Here is a 20,037-nt window from a genome sequence, read left to right as displayed (position 1 = left end):
TCTACCTGAATCGCGACGAATCGGAGGGAGACGGAAATTTATTGTCTTCTTTAACCCCTTAACTTGTACGCTCGAGTTAATTCGAGCGGCGTTGTATTTTATGCTGCTATAATTTTTCACACTCGAATATAATCGACAATTGAAAATAACAATGTGAAAGCAGAGAAACAAAATCGTTTTATTGATATTTGTCATTTACATGGGATTGTAAGCTATAACACTTATTTATTCAAGAATAAAATATAGCCTTTTTCCATGGAACAAAAGCGCAGTATATCAAAAATTGATTTTTTTTGGCCGGTTTTTTTCAAAAAGACTGTGCGTTAAGGGGTTAATATGTTTAATAGGCGCAAAAAAAAAAGGTTAAAAGAAACTCTTTATACATTTTTAAATTCTTTATAAATTTAAAAAGTTTTTAAATTTTTATGTTCTTACCATTTTACATCAGACCTAACCATTTTTGTCACGAATGCATAAAATCCGCTGTCTACTTGTCACCTCTTAGCCACGGTAAACGAAAACATAACTTTTTCCTAAAAAAATTGCATGTTCTTTTTTAGCGTAAAATCACAGCACAGTGTTAAGGTATTCCCTTACTGTCTTCTGCTAAATTGTTTCAACATTTTATGAAGAGGGTACACCGTATTTGGTAAAATATTTTAACAAAAGGCATGCCGGCAACGAGATGAACAGCGTCTTTCCGTTCGTCTCGAGCACAATTATCGTTCGCGCCGTAATAAACAACGTCTAACAAGAACCGAGAGGGGATCGAGGCGCAAAGTGTCACATTTTTGATGATATTACAGAGCCGCTTAATCCAGCTCGATGGATCCCGACCCTGCCCTCTGAATCCATAAATTCAGCGGGCAACTTCGGAAGGAATTATCGTTAGACGTGCCGGTCGACGGAGACATTCGTGAAGGGAATTAAGCAGGGCGAATTAGCTAGGGCGAACTTGTTAGTAACCCGATTCTCCGAATGGGAGTTGCCGCGCTATACTGGGAGTCAGTTACGCGACCGAGAAACTGTTGCGGAGGAATCGTTTGACTAACAAACTGATGAAAGCTTCCAATCTGTTCTGTCTCTCTCTCTCTCTCTCTCTCTCTCTCTCTCTCTCTCTCTCTCTCTCTCTCTCTCTCACTCTCTCATTTTCACTTTCTTACCCTTCTGTTCTGCAAGAATTCAGGATCAACCAATACCACTCCGTACAGTTTGTCGATCTTCGTTTCGCTCACTATCAGGTCCCTGGTGGTCAGGAATAATGTGAGCTTGCCGTTCGGCCATGATTTCCTGTACAACCTGCGCAAACAACGTTGGCAAAGTCAGTGCAATAAGTAAGTGGAACAAATAAATTGATCTTAAAGCAGAAGCTTCGGAATGAGCCTTCTGAATGATTATTTTTTACGAAATCGGAACTGTATGTTCGTAATCTGACTGAGGATCTATATGCGAGACAAAAAGTTTCCGAATCCAGGGAATAGCAGATAAATTAAAATTCGTTCCTTGGATCATTTCGATAAGTGGAGAATAATGAAATAACATGCTCATGATGAATAAAAAATCAATAAAATCTGGTCTAGGATCGCGGATTTTATGCATTTACGACAAGAGGGAGCCCGCGCGATTTAAAGCAGCGGACAGATCAAAAGAATTGAATTATGGAGAGAAGATCCGCGATAATAGCGATCGAGCTCGACAAAGTTTTGTGAAAAATCGGGTCTGCAGCGTTGACGCATCTTTTTGAAGCGTCCGTGTAATCCGAGTTTCAGGTGCGCGCACGCCCGACCGACCGATCGAACGCGACATTAATAATAACGGCTGATACATCGTATAAACGGCTGTCGCCCGGTGCAATCGATGCACAGGCGGAATTATTCAACGTCGACGCAAGCGAGAATTGCGAGCAAACACCGACGAGGATCGGCAAAAAATCACTGACGATCGCCGCCGGCTTAGGAACAATGATCCGGATGACGGGATCGTGTTTCGCGCGGCAAATTGAAACGAATTGCCGCCGAGCCTTGTAACGAAACCGGCCGACTACACGAGGAAACAGGTTTGAATCGCAATAAAACGCGGTTCGTACTAATTAGCCGTGTCACGGATCCTGTCACGCCATCCGATAAAACCGAAGCTGTTGCTTTTCGCTGGGATCCGGTTACGATACGCGAACAAACAACATGACACGCCGATTTATGCTGCGATCGCTCTGCTTTCAGAACACTTCCACAGACCATGGGGTAGATTCACAGAGACCTGGGAATCTTTTTGCTCGCCCTAGAATTTTTTCGCAGATCCTAGAATGGTCCTCAGAGGTCCTACAGTCCTTCAGGACGTCCTAGAATTTTTCTCGGGAGCTCTGGAATTTTTTCGCGGCCGTAGAATTGTTCTCAGAGGCCTTAGAGCCTTTTTGTGAGCTCTACGATATTTTTCGAAGTTTTAGAATTTTTTGACAGGCCCTAGAATCATTCTCAGAGGTCCTACAGCCTTTTTTTGCCCGTCCTAGAATTTTTCTCGGGAGCTCTAGAATTTTTTCGCGGCCGTAGAATTGTTCTCAGAGGACCTAGAGCTTTTCTGTAAGCCCTGTGATATTCTTTTAAGTTTTAGAATTTTTTGACAGACCCTAGAATCATTCTCAGAGGTCCTATAGCCCTTTAGGACGTCCTACAATTTTTCTCGAGAGCTCCACAATTTTTTTGCGGCCGTAGAATTGTTCTCTGAGGCCTTAGAGCCTCTCTGTAAGCCCTACGATATTTTTTGACGTTTTAGAATTTTTTTACAGGCCCTAGAATCATTCTCAGAGGTCCTATAGCCCTTCAGGACGTCCTAGAATTTTTCTCGGTAGCTCTGGAATTTTTTCGCGGCCGTAAAATTGTTCTCTGAGGCCTTAGAGCCTCTCTGTAAGCCCTACGATATTTTTTGACGTTTTAGAATTTTTTGACAGGCCCTAGAATCATTCTCAGAGGCCCTACAGCCTTTCTGTCCGTCCAGAATTTTTCTCGGGAGCTCCACAATTTTTTCGTGACCGTAGAATTGTTCTCGGAGGTCCTAGAACCCTTCTGTAAGTCCTACGATATTCTTTGAAGTTTTAGAATTTTTTTACAGGCCCTAGAATCATTCTCAGAGGTCCTATAGCCCTTCAGGACGTCCTAGAATTTTTCTCGGTAGCTCTGGAATTTTTTCGCGGTCGTAAAATTGTTCTCAGAGACCTCAGAGCATTTTTGTAAGTTCTACGATATTTTTCGAAGTTTTAGAATTTTTTTACAGGCCCTAGAATCATTCTCAGAGGTCCTACAGCCTTTTTTTGCCCGTCCTAGAATTTTTCTCGGGAGCTCTGGAATTTTTTCACGGTCGTAAAATTGTTCTCAGAGACCTCAGAGCCTTTTTGTAAGTTCTACGATATTTTTCGAAGTTTTAGAAGTTTTTGACAGGCCCTAGAATCATTCTCAGAGGTCCTATAGCCCTTCAGGACGTCCTAGAATTTTTCTCTGGAGCTCTAGATTTTTTTCGCGGCCGTAGAATTATTCTCTGAGGCCTAGAGCCTTTCTGTAAGCCCTGCGATATTTTTTGAAGTTTTAAAATTTTTTGACAGGTTTTTAGAATTTGTTGCTCTGCTTTCGGAACACTTTCAGAGACCCTGTGGGCTTTACGGAGACCTCGGAATCTTTTTGCACGCCCTACAATTTTTCGCAGGCCCCGGAATCATTCTCAGAGGTCACTAGAGTCTTTCACGGAGGTATTAAAATTTTGTCGCATACTGTACAACGATTTTTCCTGGCCTTGAAATTGTTAACTGTAAAACCTTTCTGTAAGTTCAACAAAATCAGTGCTCCGATGACCTGTCAGCCGTACGGTTTACACGCTCGGACAGAATAACACGCCGTCGAAATGACAGAATTTTCGCCACGTATCCGTTTCGAAGCGTGCGCGCGCGCGCGCGCGTGATTATTCGTGTCTCGTCTCATCAGGGGAAATTGTTATTGGGTTACCGATGTTTCATGCATAATTGCAGCGTACAGCGAGCATGTTTACCAGCGTGGGTTGCGCGATCGGGTAGAGCTGTAAGCGCGAAGGAAAACGATCGATGCGGTCGGTTTTCGCATTTGTTTGGACTGACGGTATAGCGCGGGAAAATATTGTTTCAAGATGCTCCCTTGGTGGTCAAGGCGCAGGGACAGGGGGGGGGGCTGGCTGGCTAGAATAATATTTGCGCTTCGAGCGGAGAACGAGGCTCGCGAATAGCGTGGTACGTCCTCGCATATTCTACAATTTTTCTACAGGCCATGGACACATTTGTGCCAGTTTTCCAGGGGTTTGAAAAAGGTTTTACCAGATACCGGCATTACGCTCTAGAATCGTTTCCGCGATCTCTAGAATTTGTTCACAGGAAGTTAGGACTCTTCCCGCAGATTCCTTAGTAATTAAAGACTCTAGAAACAATGATTGGTGCTTCTAAAGATGGTTCCCAGGCTTGCTGGAAGGTACCAGGGGCTGCAAAAATGCTCTAGGACCCCTGAAAATCATTGCAGCTGCTAAAAATTCTATGTGTTGCGAAAGGTCCCCAGTGGAGGGGACAGGCGAACCGACTAAGATCGTGTAGCCTCCGTTCCGCTTAGATCAACGCTTTACCGCATTCCAGAAGCGTTGCAAAGAGTCTGCGGTTTACTGGTTCTGGAGCTTGCAAAACAATTTTTAAGATTCGTAAAACGAAATCTCCAAGTCGCCAAAAATATTCTAGGGCTTGTAAAGAGGTTCTAGGACCCGCGGAAAAATTCTGTAATCTGCGAGACTGTTTCGGGCACATCAGAAATATTCCAGAAGCATTCTAAACGGACAGGGGTATGCAGAAGCGATTCTGGAGCGTGCAGAAATCCCAGGGTCACTGGCAGAAGCGTTTTGGTTCTGCAAAAAATGTCTAGTGAGCTCTGTAAAAATTTTTCGCGATATTTATCTAGCCGACTGTTTCGGGGCAAATTCGTGTGACAAATGCGTGCGAACTGACGTTGGAATACTCGAGGCAGATAGTTTGCTCGTCTCGAGAATACGCGGAACAGGCGACGGCGACGCGGGAAAACGGAAATACGGCTGACGGGATTTATTGCCGTGCGAAAACCGCGTTCCCGAAGAGTGTTTGCCGGAGCCCGGAGCGACTGCAGCCAATGCAACGAGTGCAGTCCGCCGTCGGACTGGCAATTATACGAACGACGACGATCTCCTCTTTGCAAATATTCTTCGTTGTTGTTCCGCGCGTTTATCGGGAACAACGCGTCGCAGGAACAATCCCCGTGAGGACGTTCGCGTTCCTCGGGGTCGCGCGATGCTAATTAACGGTGCTCCGCGTCGTTCGGCTTAATTAAAAACCCATGGAATGGCAGATGACTCACAAAAGACAAGAACTTGCGGCCCAGCTTTAATTAACCCGCGTCGGAGAAGCCTTGAACGCAGCTTACAACTCTCTCGGCTGATTTTGCGTTTCGATGAAGCTAACGATGATTAAATTTTCTTCTTTCAAAAACCGAACTAACGATTCTTCCGTAGAACGATTCGGTGAACCTGCTCGTACGCAACGGTGTATATGCTTAACAACCTTATGGATGTTCGAGCCTGCTTGGAGAGTGTTTGAAGAGGGAAAGAGAGGGTTGGTTTTATCGCGTCATTTTCCCGGACCGATTTCAATTTATTGTGAAAACTGAAGGTCGGAGGGGAAACTTAATTACGCCACGCGATGGAGCGCACCTTCCTCCCTTGGAAGCCGTCAAAAAAGTTAGTCGAAGTTGGGAAGAAAAGTTAGTAAATAAATTGACGAACGTCCGACGATCTCTCTCTCTCTCTCTCTCTTTTCAAACGTTGCTTAAACCTGTTGAAACGTTAATAATGCCGTGAAAAATGTATCGTTCTATCTCGGAGAGTGTACGAAGCGTTACGGCAGAAAAAATTCTGTCCGCTTTCGAAACGTTTCAGTCCGTATGTACTTTCGTTTCACGTAGAAAAGGCGTTAAACTCGTCGGAAAATGCGATAGAACAGTTCTCGACCACGAAGGAAAAATGTTCTCGAACACTGAGAACAATGGGGGAAAAGAAGTTACGAATGAACAATCGGTTATTATCGTTTATAATCGGGGCGCATGGAAAGAGGTCGAATTTGTTGCGCTGTCTCTCAGTCAACTGGAAACGTCGAACGGTTTAATTGGAGCGTCGAATTCAGGATGAGACTATAGAAGAAAAACAAGTCCATTTATTCTGGACAGGAAACGCCGCGGGGCGAAAGACGTCGACGAAAGAAACAGCAACAGCGTAGTAGCAACGGCAGAATGCTGTTTGTCTTGCGACCTCTGCGTGGAGTAGGCGGGGCTCGTCTCTCGAGTGGGCGTGGTTTTCTTGCCCCGGACTCGGTCTAGCGTCCCGCAGGACAATCCGCGAACAATTTTATTCGCGTATGCCCGGGACTGATATCAATTTGGCGCCGATCTCAACGTGTACAGAAATAATTAGAGTCGCCACCGTGGGAGAAGGTGCTCGGAAATAGAAATCAATTATGGCAGGGTCCTGATAAATCGATAGGAACGGTCGAGTATGATTCCGTCGATCCGAGTGGTTCCGGCTCGATCGAAACGACTTAATCTCGAAATCGAGCCGTTACGCTGCGCAGCGTAGTTTGCGCTCGAATTAAACCGCTTGTCTGCATTCTCCGGTGATTATTATCTGCGAGAGCTAGAGCGTGAAGCCACGCAGCGCATACCTAGCCTGTTTGGATTTTCGTTATGCGATTTCAGTGCCGAGGGATCGCCGGCAGCTCGCGGCATTTAACACTTTATTCGCCGGAAGCCTATTAACGCACCATCGCTGTGCAAACATGTTCAGACCGCTTAAAATTAGATCAAACAAATTAATGTCACTTGCGAGAGTCTGTTTTCGTTGAATCTAAACGGCCCAACATCTGCCCTCGTCTGAAAACACTTCCACGGGTCTTGGCATGTCTCACACAATTATCTCCGGCAACAAAGAGTCTTTCCCAAGTTGTTAGAATTTCTTTTAGAGACCCTCAAATCTTTCTGCAGATCCTCGCGACGTTTTTGTAGAGCCTACAGCCTTTTCGAAGCTCTCAGAAATTTTTCGGAGGACCTAGAACGCTTTTACAGATTTTAGAATTTCTCCAGAATTACTTTTGGAGCGTTCGGGATATTTTCGAAAGCTCTGGAATTTTTTCGAACTCGAAACTTTTCAGTGATCCCACGATTTCGTCACCGGTATTCCACAATATCTTCAGAACACTTGCAGACCCTAAAATTCCGTCTGCAGGTCCTAGAATGTTTCTTCAAACTCTGGAAACGTTCTATGATCTGCAAGAATGATTCTAGGATCTTCCAAAAGATTGTACGATCTCTGGAAACATTCTAGAAGCTCGAAGTTTGCAAGGTGATGTGTAAAAGAAAATGTTGAGGAATCATTTGAACCAATTATCCAATTAATACTTTTATCCGGATGTTCAGCAGAAATCGAAAACAACCGGCTTAAACAATCACGTACGCCGGTTCTACAGATTTTGAAAATCTCATTCAAACTTGATTTCGCTGGTGGAGAGGTTCCCCATGGCCTCGTGTGGAATAAATAGTTAATATTTGTTGGCGCCGACACAGTTTGCAGGTCCGCAAGTTTGCGAGCGCAATAAACCAATAAAGATCCATATATCGCGCTTCCGGTTGCGGGGAGTGGTAAAACTTTGTCGATGTATCGCCGCGCGCAGAACGACTTCCTGTGAACGGCGGGGCGGCGTGCGTGCAACGGCAGTTCGGGTATTTATTACAATTGTTATTACATTTCAGGACGCGGGTGGGATTGCGAGACCGCTCGTTCCGTTTAATAATGCGAGCCGCGTACGACCGACGGCGGTTTTAACGAGGTTCGTTAACGCGTAACAAATCCGCCGGCAGCTCTGCTCGGTGCGCGAGGTCGTCGACGGCTGCGGAAAATTTTCGTTTTCGCAGGTGAGCGAACGCTTTCAAACTGCCGAAAATGCCGTCGCTGCTTCTCGCCGGTAGCACTTTTCCGTCGGAAAAGCCGGAGACATTCGTCGCGCGCAGCTGGTGCCCTTTTTCACGAATTACCTTTGATTTCTGAACGAGTTCGACACGCTTTCCTCGGTGATGTCCGCCTTTCTGAAACACACATGAAACGTGTTCGGTTACATCGGATGTACGGAAGTTCGATCCCGGAACGTGCGCTTTTTTCGCCGGAATTTTATTAGCTGTTTTACTACGAATTTTTTAATTTTAATTTTATTATAATTTTACTGGCAGTGTTCGCTTACGCAGGGTGTCCCAAATGTCGACTCGCCAATTTGATTTAATTCTGTGAGTCGAACGCGCTCGGGAACAGTTTATTTTATTTATCTGATTAACACTCGGATCGCCAAACTAGAAACCCCCAACATTTCATAAAATCAAAGTAAGTTATTTAATGAAATAAAAATTGAAAAAAATTAAATGTACGATACTGAGTAGTCCTCCAACTTTCTTGCAAATAATTCCGTCACCCACGTACGGGTGACGTGGCATTGAACGTGTTAATCTAGTTCCAGGTCTAGTAATTATTAGACTGCTGTTTTTTCGTTTAGGATAAAAATGATAAGAGTCGTAAAAACCGGGAGAGCAGAACGTCTTATCGCGTCTTGTCTGCAGTGCTCCCCTGCAACATCAGTGCGTTTACATGTGCAGCAGCCTGTTGAGGTCGGGATATTTATGGCCTGCATCCGGACGGTGCACGACACCGTTCTTTGTCTTTTCGACGTGTCGCGAGGCCGAGAGGGGCGTTCCATTATCCACGATCTTCCTCCAGCAAATATATCTCTCTCCCCGTCTTTCTCTCCAGGGAGAGAGAGCGCCAATACATCGAGCACGCTCGAGCGATCTTATCGAACGCTTATGAGCACTTTGCCGGAGGAGTTTTACGAGTGTCGAACGGTTAGGAGTTCGCGGCGAACACTATACCATCGGATCGTCGCGCTATGTAATAACTTTTCACCGAGCGAGTCAATTTTCCAGGCAGCGGCGGCAACGAACGCGACATAAAACGCGGACGAACGTCGAATGCACCGGCCTGCAACCGCCTCTGCATCCCCTCCGCAGCGTGGACCAACTGAATTATATTCGTTGTTACGGGACCAATCGATGTCTCTTTTTTTTTTGACATGAACGATACGAAGCACCCTCGAGGTAGTGCCGTTTCCCCATGTTCTTTTTGCAACCCTCTGACGTATGATTTCGAAAGACCCTCGGTGCAATGACATTTGATCTTTTCTGTGTCTTTGTTTCGACCCCTTGCTATTTTCTTCGGGGCTGCAACGGTCGGAAGCTTTGTCCTTAATAATAAACGATGTTCGGATGAAGGAGGCTCTTTCTATTCTTCCTAGTCGATGCAAAAAATTATGACAGAAATCACTTCACTGTTTTTGTATCGATTGCTCAATTTTTGTGAGTTTCGTTACTCAAGGTCACGCGAAGGTCATAGCTCGTTTTCTTATCACACCGTGAGGGCGAAAGCATAGATATCTAGAAACGTACATTGATATCTCGAAAAATGACCTTGAAAAATTTTTTCCGTCTACTACAATATTTGCTCCCTTGCGAATCAAACCCTTTTGTCCTGTGACATTTTTTTCTACCACCAAAAAATAAGCGAGACAGGTATTGAAGAGGGTCAGTTTAGACGGGACACTGTGCATACGAGGTGTAGCATTGATTAATTTGTATGAACGAGGTTTAAATAAATCTTCGAGATCACAATTTTTTAACGTACAACGTCGTCTCTCTCCACGTCAAATCTTTCGAGACGGAACGACCGGAGCCCCGGAAAAAAAGTGCATTTCGACTACACCGCGTTGCACCGTGAGAGATACAGAAGGCGGGCTATTGCGGCGGTCAGCGTGTAGCAGAATTTATGGCAGTTATACTCTCGGAGAACGTCCGAGAAAGAACAACGGACTGCTGCGTTGTGAAAAAGGGCCGTTCCCGGGAAGTAATAAGCGTCGCGACCGGAAGAGAGAATGGACGAAACGAGAGAGAAAAACAGAGACGAAGCTTAGGGGTTTCGAGAATGACGGCAGGTTTCCATGTTAGAGCCACCGTCTCGCTAAAGCGGCGTGTATCGGGTCAAGGGTGAGGCTTCGTTTCTATTCGCGAACGCCGCATGCTGCACGCGAGCATTCGCTGAAATTTCCACGATGCGCCGATCGAGGAACGCCCAATCGTGAAAACAACGAGGCTTCGGTCGCATCTTTTCTCGCTTACGGTGTTTGCGGAACCGTATCAGTAGCGCGGGAACAATGAGCCGTCCGTTATCGCGCGCGTTTCGATACCGTTACGCGAGGATAGTTCTCTCTGTGACCGGCAACTGCCGTTATTGTTGCGCGCGGGACCTTTCATGGCACGCTCTATTTCGAAATCGAAAGTGCAGCGTTCGTGCTGGCAGCATCGGTTTTGTCTGTTGCGCGTTTACGCTTCGATTCTGACTACCCGGCGACCACAAAAACATTGTATTCTTTTTGTTATTATTTGTTGGTCGCCTTGCCCCTCGGGCTTGGCGAGGACTCCAATGTTATAAAGAGATCTGAAGATATAATTTAAAAATAATTAAACATTTTTTAATTACTATTACGGAACCCTCGGCAACGTATGGGCGACGTTTTTCCGATTCAAATGAGACCCAACACGATACAATTCGATGCATATTTACGTGTTTAATCCACGATTTACTGGAACCTCTGTTATCCGAACAACAACACCGTGCATCGTACAGATCCGTAAAGGTTTAACGTTGTAGCTAGACACGTTAAGGAAACACAGAGGGTTTTGCCAGTCTGTGTCGATAACCGTTCGGATGATCGAGGTCGTACAATATCGTGGATGAAACGAGCAAATTTAATCGTTTCAAAATCGTGTTTGTTTGATGTCGTATGGATCGGAAAAATGTCACGAACATGCCAGTCAAAGTTTCATAAGGGGACCGTTAAAAGCGAAAAAGTTCAATCGCTGCGTTCGGACGCCAGCGGCAGAAGATGAAAGAACAACGTCTGTGCGCGATGCAACTGCAATTTCGGTGCCGAAGTTTCCGCGTACAGCGAATTCTCGATATATGTCAACAACGCGGGTCTTGCCAGCGTCCTGTATCGTCCAGGAGACATACTCGAGTCGTGTTATGTTTACACTCCTCGTCTCGTGGTCCCACATGGGGTACACCCTACGGCAGTGGGGATAATTCCGCGACGTTTATCGTCCAGGCCTTGGCGACATATATGGAGAAATCACACTGTACATCGGAACACAACTGTTCCGAAATTCTTCAGACGTTCCCTTATTTTATTAAGCTAAAACCAATACGCTGGTGCCCTTAAATCTTTTTAATATGTCCACTGCTTTAAATTGTGTTTACCCATTTTTTAAATCCGCAGTCTATATATCATATATGCTAATTACAGTGAATTCTCGATATAAGTCAACAACACTTGACAGCGTCATGTATCGTCCAGGAGACATACTCGAGCCGTGTTATGTTTACAATCCTCGGCGCTCGTGGTCTCTCATGTTTCGTGGTCCCTCATGGGGTATAGCCCGCGGTAGTGGGGATAATTGCGCGACGTTTATCGTCCAGGCCTTGGCGACATATATAGAGAAATCTCTTTCTTTGCTCCCCCCTTCTTTATTCCCTCCCCTTTTGGGTTGTTATCCTTCGCTTTGGCTTCCTGCTTCTTCAACTTGGTCGTCAGCCTTCTAACTTTCTTCATAAAGGAAAATTTATAAGTAGAAATATCACACGTGCTTGCAGTATGGGGTCTTGTGACAAAATAATAGGAAATATTGTAGAGTTTACGGAGAAGTCGAGGAGCCAATGGAACCGTCCAGGAAGACTGAGCAAATTATTTTTCCCTTTCTATTCCGTTGCCTTCTTCTTCGACTTCCTCGAGCCCTCTAACTTTCTTCATAAACGAAGACTTCCTTTATAAATACAAGCTTCGCACGTGCTCGCAGCATTGGAACTTACGACAAAATGACACGAGCCGAGGAAGAGATTGTGGGGTCTACGGAAGTTGAACAAATTATTTCACCCCTTTCCCTTCGCCTTTCCATTTTGTTCCCCTCTTCTTTGACTTCCTCAAGCCTTCGTAAACGAACATTTCTTTTACAAATAGAAACTTCACATGTGCTCGCAGTAGTGGAACTTAGGGCAGCATTACGGGAAAGATTGTAGAGTCTGCTGGAGAGCCAACGAAACGAACAAACCCCTGTCTCGTCGCCTTCTATTATTGTTCGCTTCTCCATTAACTTTCTTGGCCAAGTTTAGCCACCTGGGGACTTCGATTTCAATTTTTGCCCCTCCCTCTCGGGATATCTCCGTGGATTTCTCTTTGACCCTCGGAGAGAAAAATATGACAGAGAGAGGGAAACATTTTTACGAAGCGAAACTTGATCAGTTTTAGCGAAAGTGGAAGTTCGACGAGGTTCTTTGTCACGGATGCACGGCCCGCCGACCTTGACACCCTCTTTTTATTCCCTTAACACGTTCCGTCAACGCGATTCAGTGTTCCTTTCCGTCGGTCTAACACAATACAACGCCATTACGACGCGGTAACTCCGTAATAGTCCTCGAGAAATGTGTGGACGTCATCGACAGGCGTTCGCCAGGTGATTTTCAATGCTTTGTAATTTCTTTCCTTAAACAGCTTGGACCTTTTCTTCGCAACTGATTAGCTTGCTGCACACGAAATCACCGATTGTTCGTCAACGTATACTGGCAACGAATTACACGTAATTCTTAATTGCAGTACTTTTTACGTTAATCCGTCTCCACATTTTGACCAAAAATCACTTAATCCTCTATATTTTGCCAGATACATAAAAGGAACACGTGGCATTGACTCACGTTGAAATGAAATTGATTTAACGCTTTCACTGCCAAACTGGAAACCTAAAAAATTCCATGAAATCAAAGTAAGTTATTTAATGAAATAAAAATTGAGAAAATTAAATGTATGATATTGAGTGGTCCTCCAACTTTCTTGTATTTTTCAAATCCTAATCAAACTTGGTACAATGAATATACTAATGTCAAAATTAATTTTAAAACCTGGACAAATATGTGTTAAAAGTAAAATCAGACGTCTAAGTGAAACTCGAAGGTACTACGGATTTGCACGTCAAAGTTTTGTAATATAATAAACCTGCAGACTGTAATAGCATTTCTTGATCGAACCGGTTAACAAGTTGTACATTCTGAAGCGGAACAACCTAACAATAATGAAGACGATAGAACGGTATCGTCGGTGAAGTTTTCTTTGCGATACATACACGGCAAGATCAGTAAGTGCCCTTTGAACGGTTTCGCGATGCTTCGGGGAGAGTTCTACTCAGCTTTGAGAGTTAATTGCACGTCGACTTTGATCCAATTTCATTCAGGAAATATTAATCCTACAATACCGGCGAAGTCTCCGGCCGCTTCACCTTTGATATTTTGTAGTATTCCTCCCCCCACCCCCTCCGAAATGGAGATGCAAGTTAACCCTCTATGACAACTTTACAGTCGCACACTGATGTATTAATATTCCAGAATCTAATTTAACTTGTAGCTGCGATGCGACGAAAGTATTCCGTTCTGTTGATTCGTTCGTAATCAAGGAAGTTGTACCGTTGTAGTTATGCAATTTAAGGTGGCTCTGTTCATTCGTTAGAAATTGATGATTTGCTCGTTCGTTCAGTGGCAACATTTTTTGTGCAAGCTGTAAGCATCAAGTATCGTTAAAATTTTGAAACCAAAGATCAATAGTTGAGAATTGTTTAAAAGCGACAGGCATTTAATTCATAATTCAACCAATCTTTAGAGTTAATATACTAGAAAGTTAATATAATAGAGTCAAGTACGCACGCCTCAGCATTGCACTACTTACAGTAAGTAGAAACGGTAGACACTGGTCAGACGCGTCAGAGCCGAATCCTATATGAAGCGCGCGCGTTCGATGAACTTTCAAATTTGATTTTCTCGAAAACAAATCGACAAACAGAAAAATGTTATTCTTTGTTTTCGATTTGTGTCGACATGCAGAATCGCCATCCGGCCGTTTGTACCATTTCCACGGACACAGCCTGCAGAAATGGCTCTCGGGAAATTAGATAACGGTTTGCGAATGCAAATTTCAAAAATATTGCGGCTCAATTGTTCGTTCGCAGGTCACCTTATTACCTAACGAGTAAAACACACTTAAAGATGTAAAGACACACCTGGAAATATTGTTACATTATTTTTAATTCTTAACTAATAGACTATGTGGCTCTCGCGTTGTGCAATTGACACAGATAATTTTTAGCTTCTAAAACTGAATAGTCTATTAAGGAGGGGAGGTCGCGAAAAATGAAACGAGATCCAGGGAACCATGTATTCCTAAGTTCGAACGTGCTTTTCAAGCGCCTCGTCTTACTTTCGAGCGGCTTCGTGGCGCGCGAGCTTCCGCGTGTCGGTGTTTTCGATTTATCGAACAATTCCGGCATTAGGGGCGTAATGGCCCGAAAGGGGAACGCATCCCTGAACCGTTCAGCGTGACGATGGTCTACTCCAGAAAATTACGGGCTGTCCGTGACATTCCGTCCGCGTTCCGCGCCATTACAAGCCCGTGTCCTTCCTCCTCGCAGTTTTCCGATTAGTCCTGTAAACGATTTAACCCTCGCGTAGCACGATTCCCACCGTATCATATTTTACATATTTTCTTCCTCTAGTCGGTTCGTGTAAAATTCTCCAGCCATTCATTATCGTTTACCGCAACGTTCTCAAGCATCTCAAGCTCAACGTCCCCTCGTAATTCAGCCTCCGCGAAAGATGCACAACCCTGTTCAAGCTCGAAGCATAACCTTCTTATTGCTATTTCAGCAATGCTGCAACGATTTGTCTGACCGAGAAATATTGTTTATAGTCTCGTGTATACACGAATTAAGTTTCGCGAGTCTGAAATAACCTATTCGATTCTGGGAACGTCTATAGTCTTCGCGTGTCAAAAACTAATTTTCTTGAAAAACAATCGACGCAGGAACTAAAAATTGCAATCTATTGCTGCTTCGTTCCGAACATAATTTAATTTGTTGTCCGACTCGCAGCAGCGGAAACGTAGTGAACTGCCAATATTTCCGTTCCTGTACATCACTCTTGAAATAAAATGATTGTTGAAAACCGATATATTCGCGATGCTGCAAGAATAAAAAATTGCAATATTTGATACACAGAATGAAGGTTTCGTTGCGACCGTGCGAAACTGTATTTCTGTAAATACAGAAACTGAAATTTCACAGAACAGTTTCAGAAACTGAAACAACTGAAACAACCTATAACCTATAACTGTAACCTAGTAAATGACCAATCTCTCCGCCACCAACTTTCGCGACTAATGTTAATACTGTGTAGCAATCAAGCGTAGTAAGTGACCTGAAATCGCGTTAATTGTCCTGCGGCGAATAAAGAACTCCACTGCCATAAAATGAAATCGCAATTTATTAGAAACTATACGAAAGCTCGGGAGACTAAGCAGAGGGAGAACGCTCGAAGGCGTTTTAATGATTGCGTCCCCGAGGAAAATATGTGTAATATCTCGGAAAATCCTGAAGGGTTACTTTCCGACGTCCGCAGTGATTAAGGGTTCAAGTGCTCGAGGATCCGCGCACAGAATCCCCTCGTTTAATCGCGGTAAGAGCCCCGGTTGCCGGCGCCTTTTGCATCGCGATTGATGGATATCCTGGCGATGAAATATTCATAACACGATTAACGGTTCGCTTTAATTAATTGCGAGATATAACCGGTGTGCAGTGCTGCAGTGCGATGCAGTCGCGGTCGCGGCGCAGTACGGCACGCCGGTCAAGAAGATGGTCACTCGGTATCGACGTCAATCGGGCTCTATTAATATTCATTATACCCGCGTATCTTTCCGGTCCGGCGAATCCGGCACGGTCGCAAATTGATCCGCGATGTAAACAAACGAAAAATAATAACGGTCCCGTAACGAATAATATCGTTCGGACAATGACTCCCGGACATCGCTTTTCAAAAATTCCATTCTACGCCCCACGGGGGTGGGGAGGGGGGGACCCCCCGCGGCGGTAAATATGAAACGTTGATGCGGCGCGAATCTATTATCGTCGATGAAAAATAATCCGGTAACCGGGACGTCCAATTAACAATGTATGCGGCTGACCGACGAGGGACGGCCACTCTCGAATTACAGCTTCCGCGTTAATATTTCAAATTGGAAATTACGAAACCTCTGGCTCCGTATCCGAGTGGCTCGTTACGCTCTCAGTTTCCGCTCTTCCGGGTCTTGTTCAACATGGCGCCGCTTTATTCCGATATATGCTAATTATTCCGCCCGTTACTTATGCCCCCCTTCGTTTATCTCCCTCTCTCCTGTTCTCTTATTCTTCGATCTCCTCGGCCGTGCCTAGGCACTCGTCTTAAACGAACATTTTCTTATAAATTATTTGCGCGGTGTTACAGTCTGGAACCAATTACCAATAATTATTACTTTTAGTCACTGAATGCACACGACCTGGAGTCGCTGAAGAGCAAAATACGGAACAAACGGTTTATTGTGATTGAGAAGCGTAAATTTGCATCGCGGAGCAAACCATTTCTTATAATTGAGTAGCGTAAAATTCTAAAGGCTCTGGAACTAAAGGGCGTACGCCCAAGGGTATAATAGAAAGGCGACGGGAAAGAGAACCGAGCAGGCAAATCGAAACGGTTATGCGACTACTTGACGAGAAGCAGAGAAAATCCATTCGCGTGTAAGAGCATGGCTAACGCGATACCTGTTTCGATTGCGAGCACGGTGCACTCGAGCGTCGAACGATCCGTTTGAAACTCGAGCAGCCGGCCATATACGCAGCGCTGGGATATCGTTATTTCACAGGTAGTCATTTCAAGTTGACGAGAAATTCATCGTCGGGGAGGGAGCGTGACGCGTGTATGACCAGTCGAATCGATCGGCCCGCAACCTGTACCAATTCGGACCTCAGGGGCGCGCGAAGCGAACAGAGACAAACATATTCGAGAACTGGGAAAACTCGAGGACACAAAGGAAGTAAATCCAAGGGGAAAGTTGCCGGGACTGTTCCGGAGACCGGCAAAATACGAGAAGAATTTAAATGAACGCCGAATAAATATCTACGGCTCGATAGTGCACGAAAGTGAGTGATAGCGAACGGAAGGAGATGATTGCTAAAGCGAGAGTATACTAGAACCTCCGAAATCAAATAAAGTCCAAGGTAGGACAATTCGGAGTACGCAGGAACAGAAGAATAGGTTAACGGGTGGAGAGGGAAGGTTCCCAGGGTCTAAGAAAGAATTGTGAAGCCTGTGCAACATTTAGGAACCGGTGAAAGCATCGGTAAATCCAAGGAACAGGTATCTAAGTTCAAAGGTACAATGGTGTATGGGAAGAGTTATGGGTCCTATTGTACGGTCTGTGAAAATTTGAGAACCCGTGAGAGCGTGAGTAAATCCAAGGTGAAGGTAGCTGGCACAGTACGCAGGAACGACAGAGTAGGTTAGCAAGTGAAGAATAAGGGTTCTTAGAACCATAGAAATGAAACTGTGGGGCTTATGAGAAATGTTGGTCCATCGAAGGTAGGACTGTCTTAAAAAATACTGTAAATTCAAAGGACATGTAAAAGAAAATACAGTAGTGGCAAAAGCTTGTAAAACATTGCAAGTACGAGTAAATCTCGGAAGCTGGGGTAGAGTTCTGGAGATAGTGGAAGTTAGAGCAGTCCAGAGTACGTAGGAATAACCGAGTCAAAGACAAGGATTCGCGGGACCGAAGGAAGATCTGTGGATCCTATGCACAATTTAGATCCACCAGAAATAGGACCAACTCCAAAACTAAAATATCTAAGTCAGGTGCACAGGAAGAAAAAGAATACCTAACACCTGCAGACCTAGACTGCGATAAAATTTGAGAGTGACTGAACGCTAAAAGAAGCCAGTCCTGCAGGTCAGCAAACAAAGGCCGCATAATAAAAGCTATAAACACTCGAATGAAGGCTTGTTACACCGTCGAACACAGGGTTGTCGGGTCCCGCAACAGATGTTCGAGCGCTCGTGACCCCCGGACCCCAAAGGTCCGCTTGGCTGGTTGATTAATTATGTGCGGCTAATTAATTCACACCCACCGGGCCGGTCGGAGTCCTCTGCTCGGGCTCGGCCACCGGACACGCAGGAGGAGCAAATTGAAACTCGTCGGATGCTGCAGGAAATTGAACCCGCAGCGGGCTGCCTGCCGATCGAATGCGAGAAAGGTCGTCGACGAACCTAACGGCGACGTTCGCTCGCGGCTAAGAGCGAACTTACATAAATATGGATGGCGAACGGAACACGAGCTCGAGAAACGGAGATTGTCGACAGCGATGGGGAGCTGACCCTTTGCTGTCCTGCGTGGGTCCGGTGCGATTGCATATTAGTTTACTCAAACGAGTTTTGCGGCGAACGCGATTCGCAATGGTGATGAAAGTTGTTGATTTCGCTCAACTCTAAAGGCTGTTTTCACCCTTTCAACATGGCCACTGGCCGATAAAAGGATAAAAGAAAGTGTGAAATATTTTTCCGAGCAATAACTCTCGCGTAAATTTCGTGTAGAGAGAAAGGTTAAGAAGCACTACAATTATTACGTACTGTATTTCACGGAATGGTTAAACTTCGCCTTGGCAACCCGGAAATTTTTAACTTTTTAATACATAATTCTGTACAGCTCGACGGGAAATTGCCGAAAATCGAAATTTTTAGATAAGGAGTTTACTGGTTTGAAAGTTATGCGTTTTTAAAGTTGAGAGATTTTAGAGAGCCCGCTGTTCATTATTTTATTACTAAAATATCACCAATTATTTTGAGGCAAGGAGTTTGCCACTGGAGTTGTAGCAATAAAGATCCAGGAACAATGGACCATTAGTTTTCGAATTATAGTTCTGCTGACCATGGTCGAAGGGTCTACGTCGATCCATCGTGTCAGGTGACAGGTGTGCAGCCAGGCGGCTCCTCAGGTTGACACGGACCGCAGATCAATTATCCGAGACAATTAGACGTTCGAGGGAGGAGCTCTCCGCGGACAAAAGATTCATCTCTCGCGATCGGATCTACGTCGCCTCAGGTGAGCAAGGTGAACAACGCTGTTAATTCACCTGGACGACGAGATTCCATCGACGACCGCTAACGCAAACCGAAGCAAGCACCATCAGCGTTTCGAGTTGCGTCGAACCGGTGCGCCGACGACTGCCGAACATGATCTGTCACGGTTATTATGCCCGAGCAAACATTCCGGAATCGCGACGTTTCGTTCGCGAGCCACCGAGCCGCAGCAATTAGGATTGTTTGAGCGGTGGATGCAACCTAAGTAGACGCAACGTTCGGAGCCCGCGGCCTATTAACTGCGAACCTCCGAGAATTCGAACCACCTCTCTCTCTCGCTCTCTCTCTCTTTCGCTTTGATCGAGGAAATCGTTAACGCGATTTCGGTCTGAACACCGTGTAATGCGTTCCCACGCCTAATTTCCTACGAAAATTTGCCAGCTCGCGCGACAGACGCTGTTACCTCGGTCCTATACCTTGCGACCTTTACGCTGGCTGCTGGAAAGGGCTGTTTGTCGGGGAAATTGAAGGACGAGGCGGTTGAGAGAGAACGGAGATGATTCTGTGGGAAAAATGGTGTGGAAAAGCAAGAGCAATATTTTTTCGTAGGTCTTCTGTTGGGGATAATCGACTTCGACAGTCGACGCCTTTGTATGTGTAAGTTTCGTCGAGTGTCTGACCAAGGCTGGCCGTTTCTACTGCAGACTTGTTCCGAGTCTGATTCAGAATGGACTTGAAAGTATTCTTACTTGTAATGTTCTCTTTATTGCTGACCATATTGTTGCCTATTAAATAACACATAAATTAATTTTAAATTTTCTGTTACTATCTTTAAACATTCGAAGTTCGTACAATATTTCTCTTATCATTTCGGTTGTCAATTGAATTTTG

General features: G+C 44.9%; 2 protein-coding genes across 3 annotated transcripts in view; one reads left to right on the top strand and one right to left on the bottom strand.

The window, feature by feature from the left end:
* LOC143359454 (sex-regulated protein janus-A) overlaps window positions 1-20,037 on the top strand; it is a 92,578-nt gene that overhangs the window by 30,128 nt on the left and 42,413 nt on the right. The gene's annotated exons all lie outside the window — the stretch shown is intronic.
* LOC143359453 (phosrestin-2) overlaps window positions 1-20,037 on the bottom strand; it is a 65,285-nt gene that overhangs the window by 28,360 nt on the left and 16,888 nt on the right. For both annotated transcript variants that reach the window (XM_076797381.1, XM_076797382.1), the window contains exons 4-5: window positions 8,106-8,156; window positions 1,164-1,299 (exon numbers count right to left, since the gene is read on the bottom strand). In XM_076797381.1, coding sequence (XP_076653496.1) covers window positions 1,164-1,299; window positions 8,106-8,156 — 187 coding nt within the window. The remainder of the gene's footprint in view (window positions 1-1,163; window positions 1,300-8,105; window positions 8,157-20,037) is intronic.

The sequence above is a fragment of the Halictus rubicundus genome, chromosome 12 (assembly GCF_050948215.1).
Source record: "Halictus rubicundus isolate RS-2024b chromosome 12, iyHalRubi1_principal, whole genome shotgun sequence".
Taxonomy (NCBI): domain Eukaryota; kingdom Metazoa; phylum Arthropoda; class Insecta; order Hymenoptera; family Halictidae; genus Halictus; species Halictus rubicundus.
The sequence above is the reverse complement of the archived record's forward strand: the minus strand, read 5'-3'. Positions and strand labels throughout refer to the sequence as shown.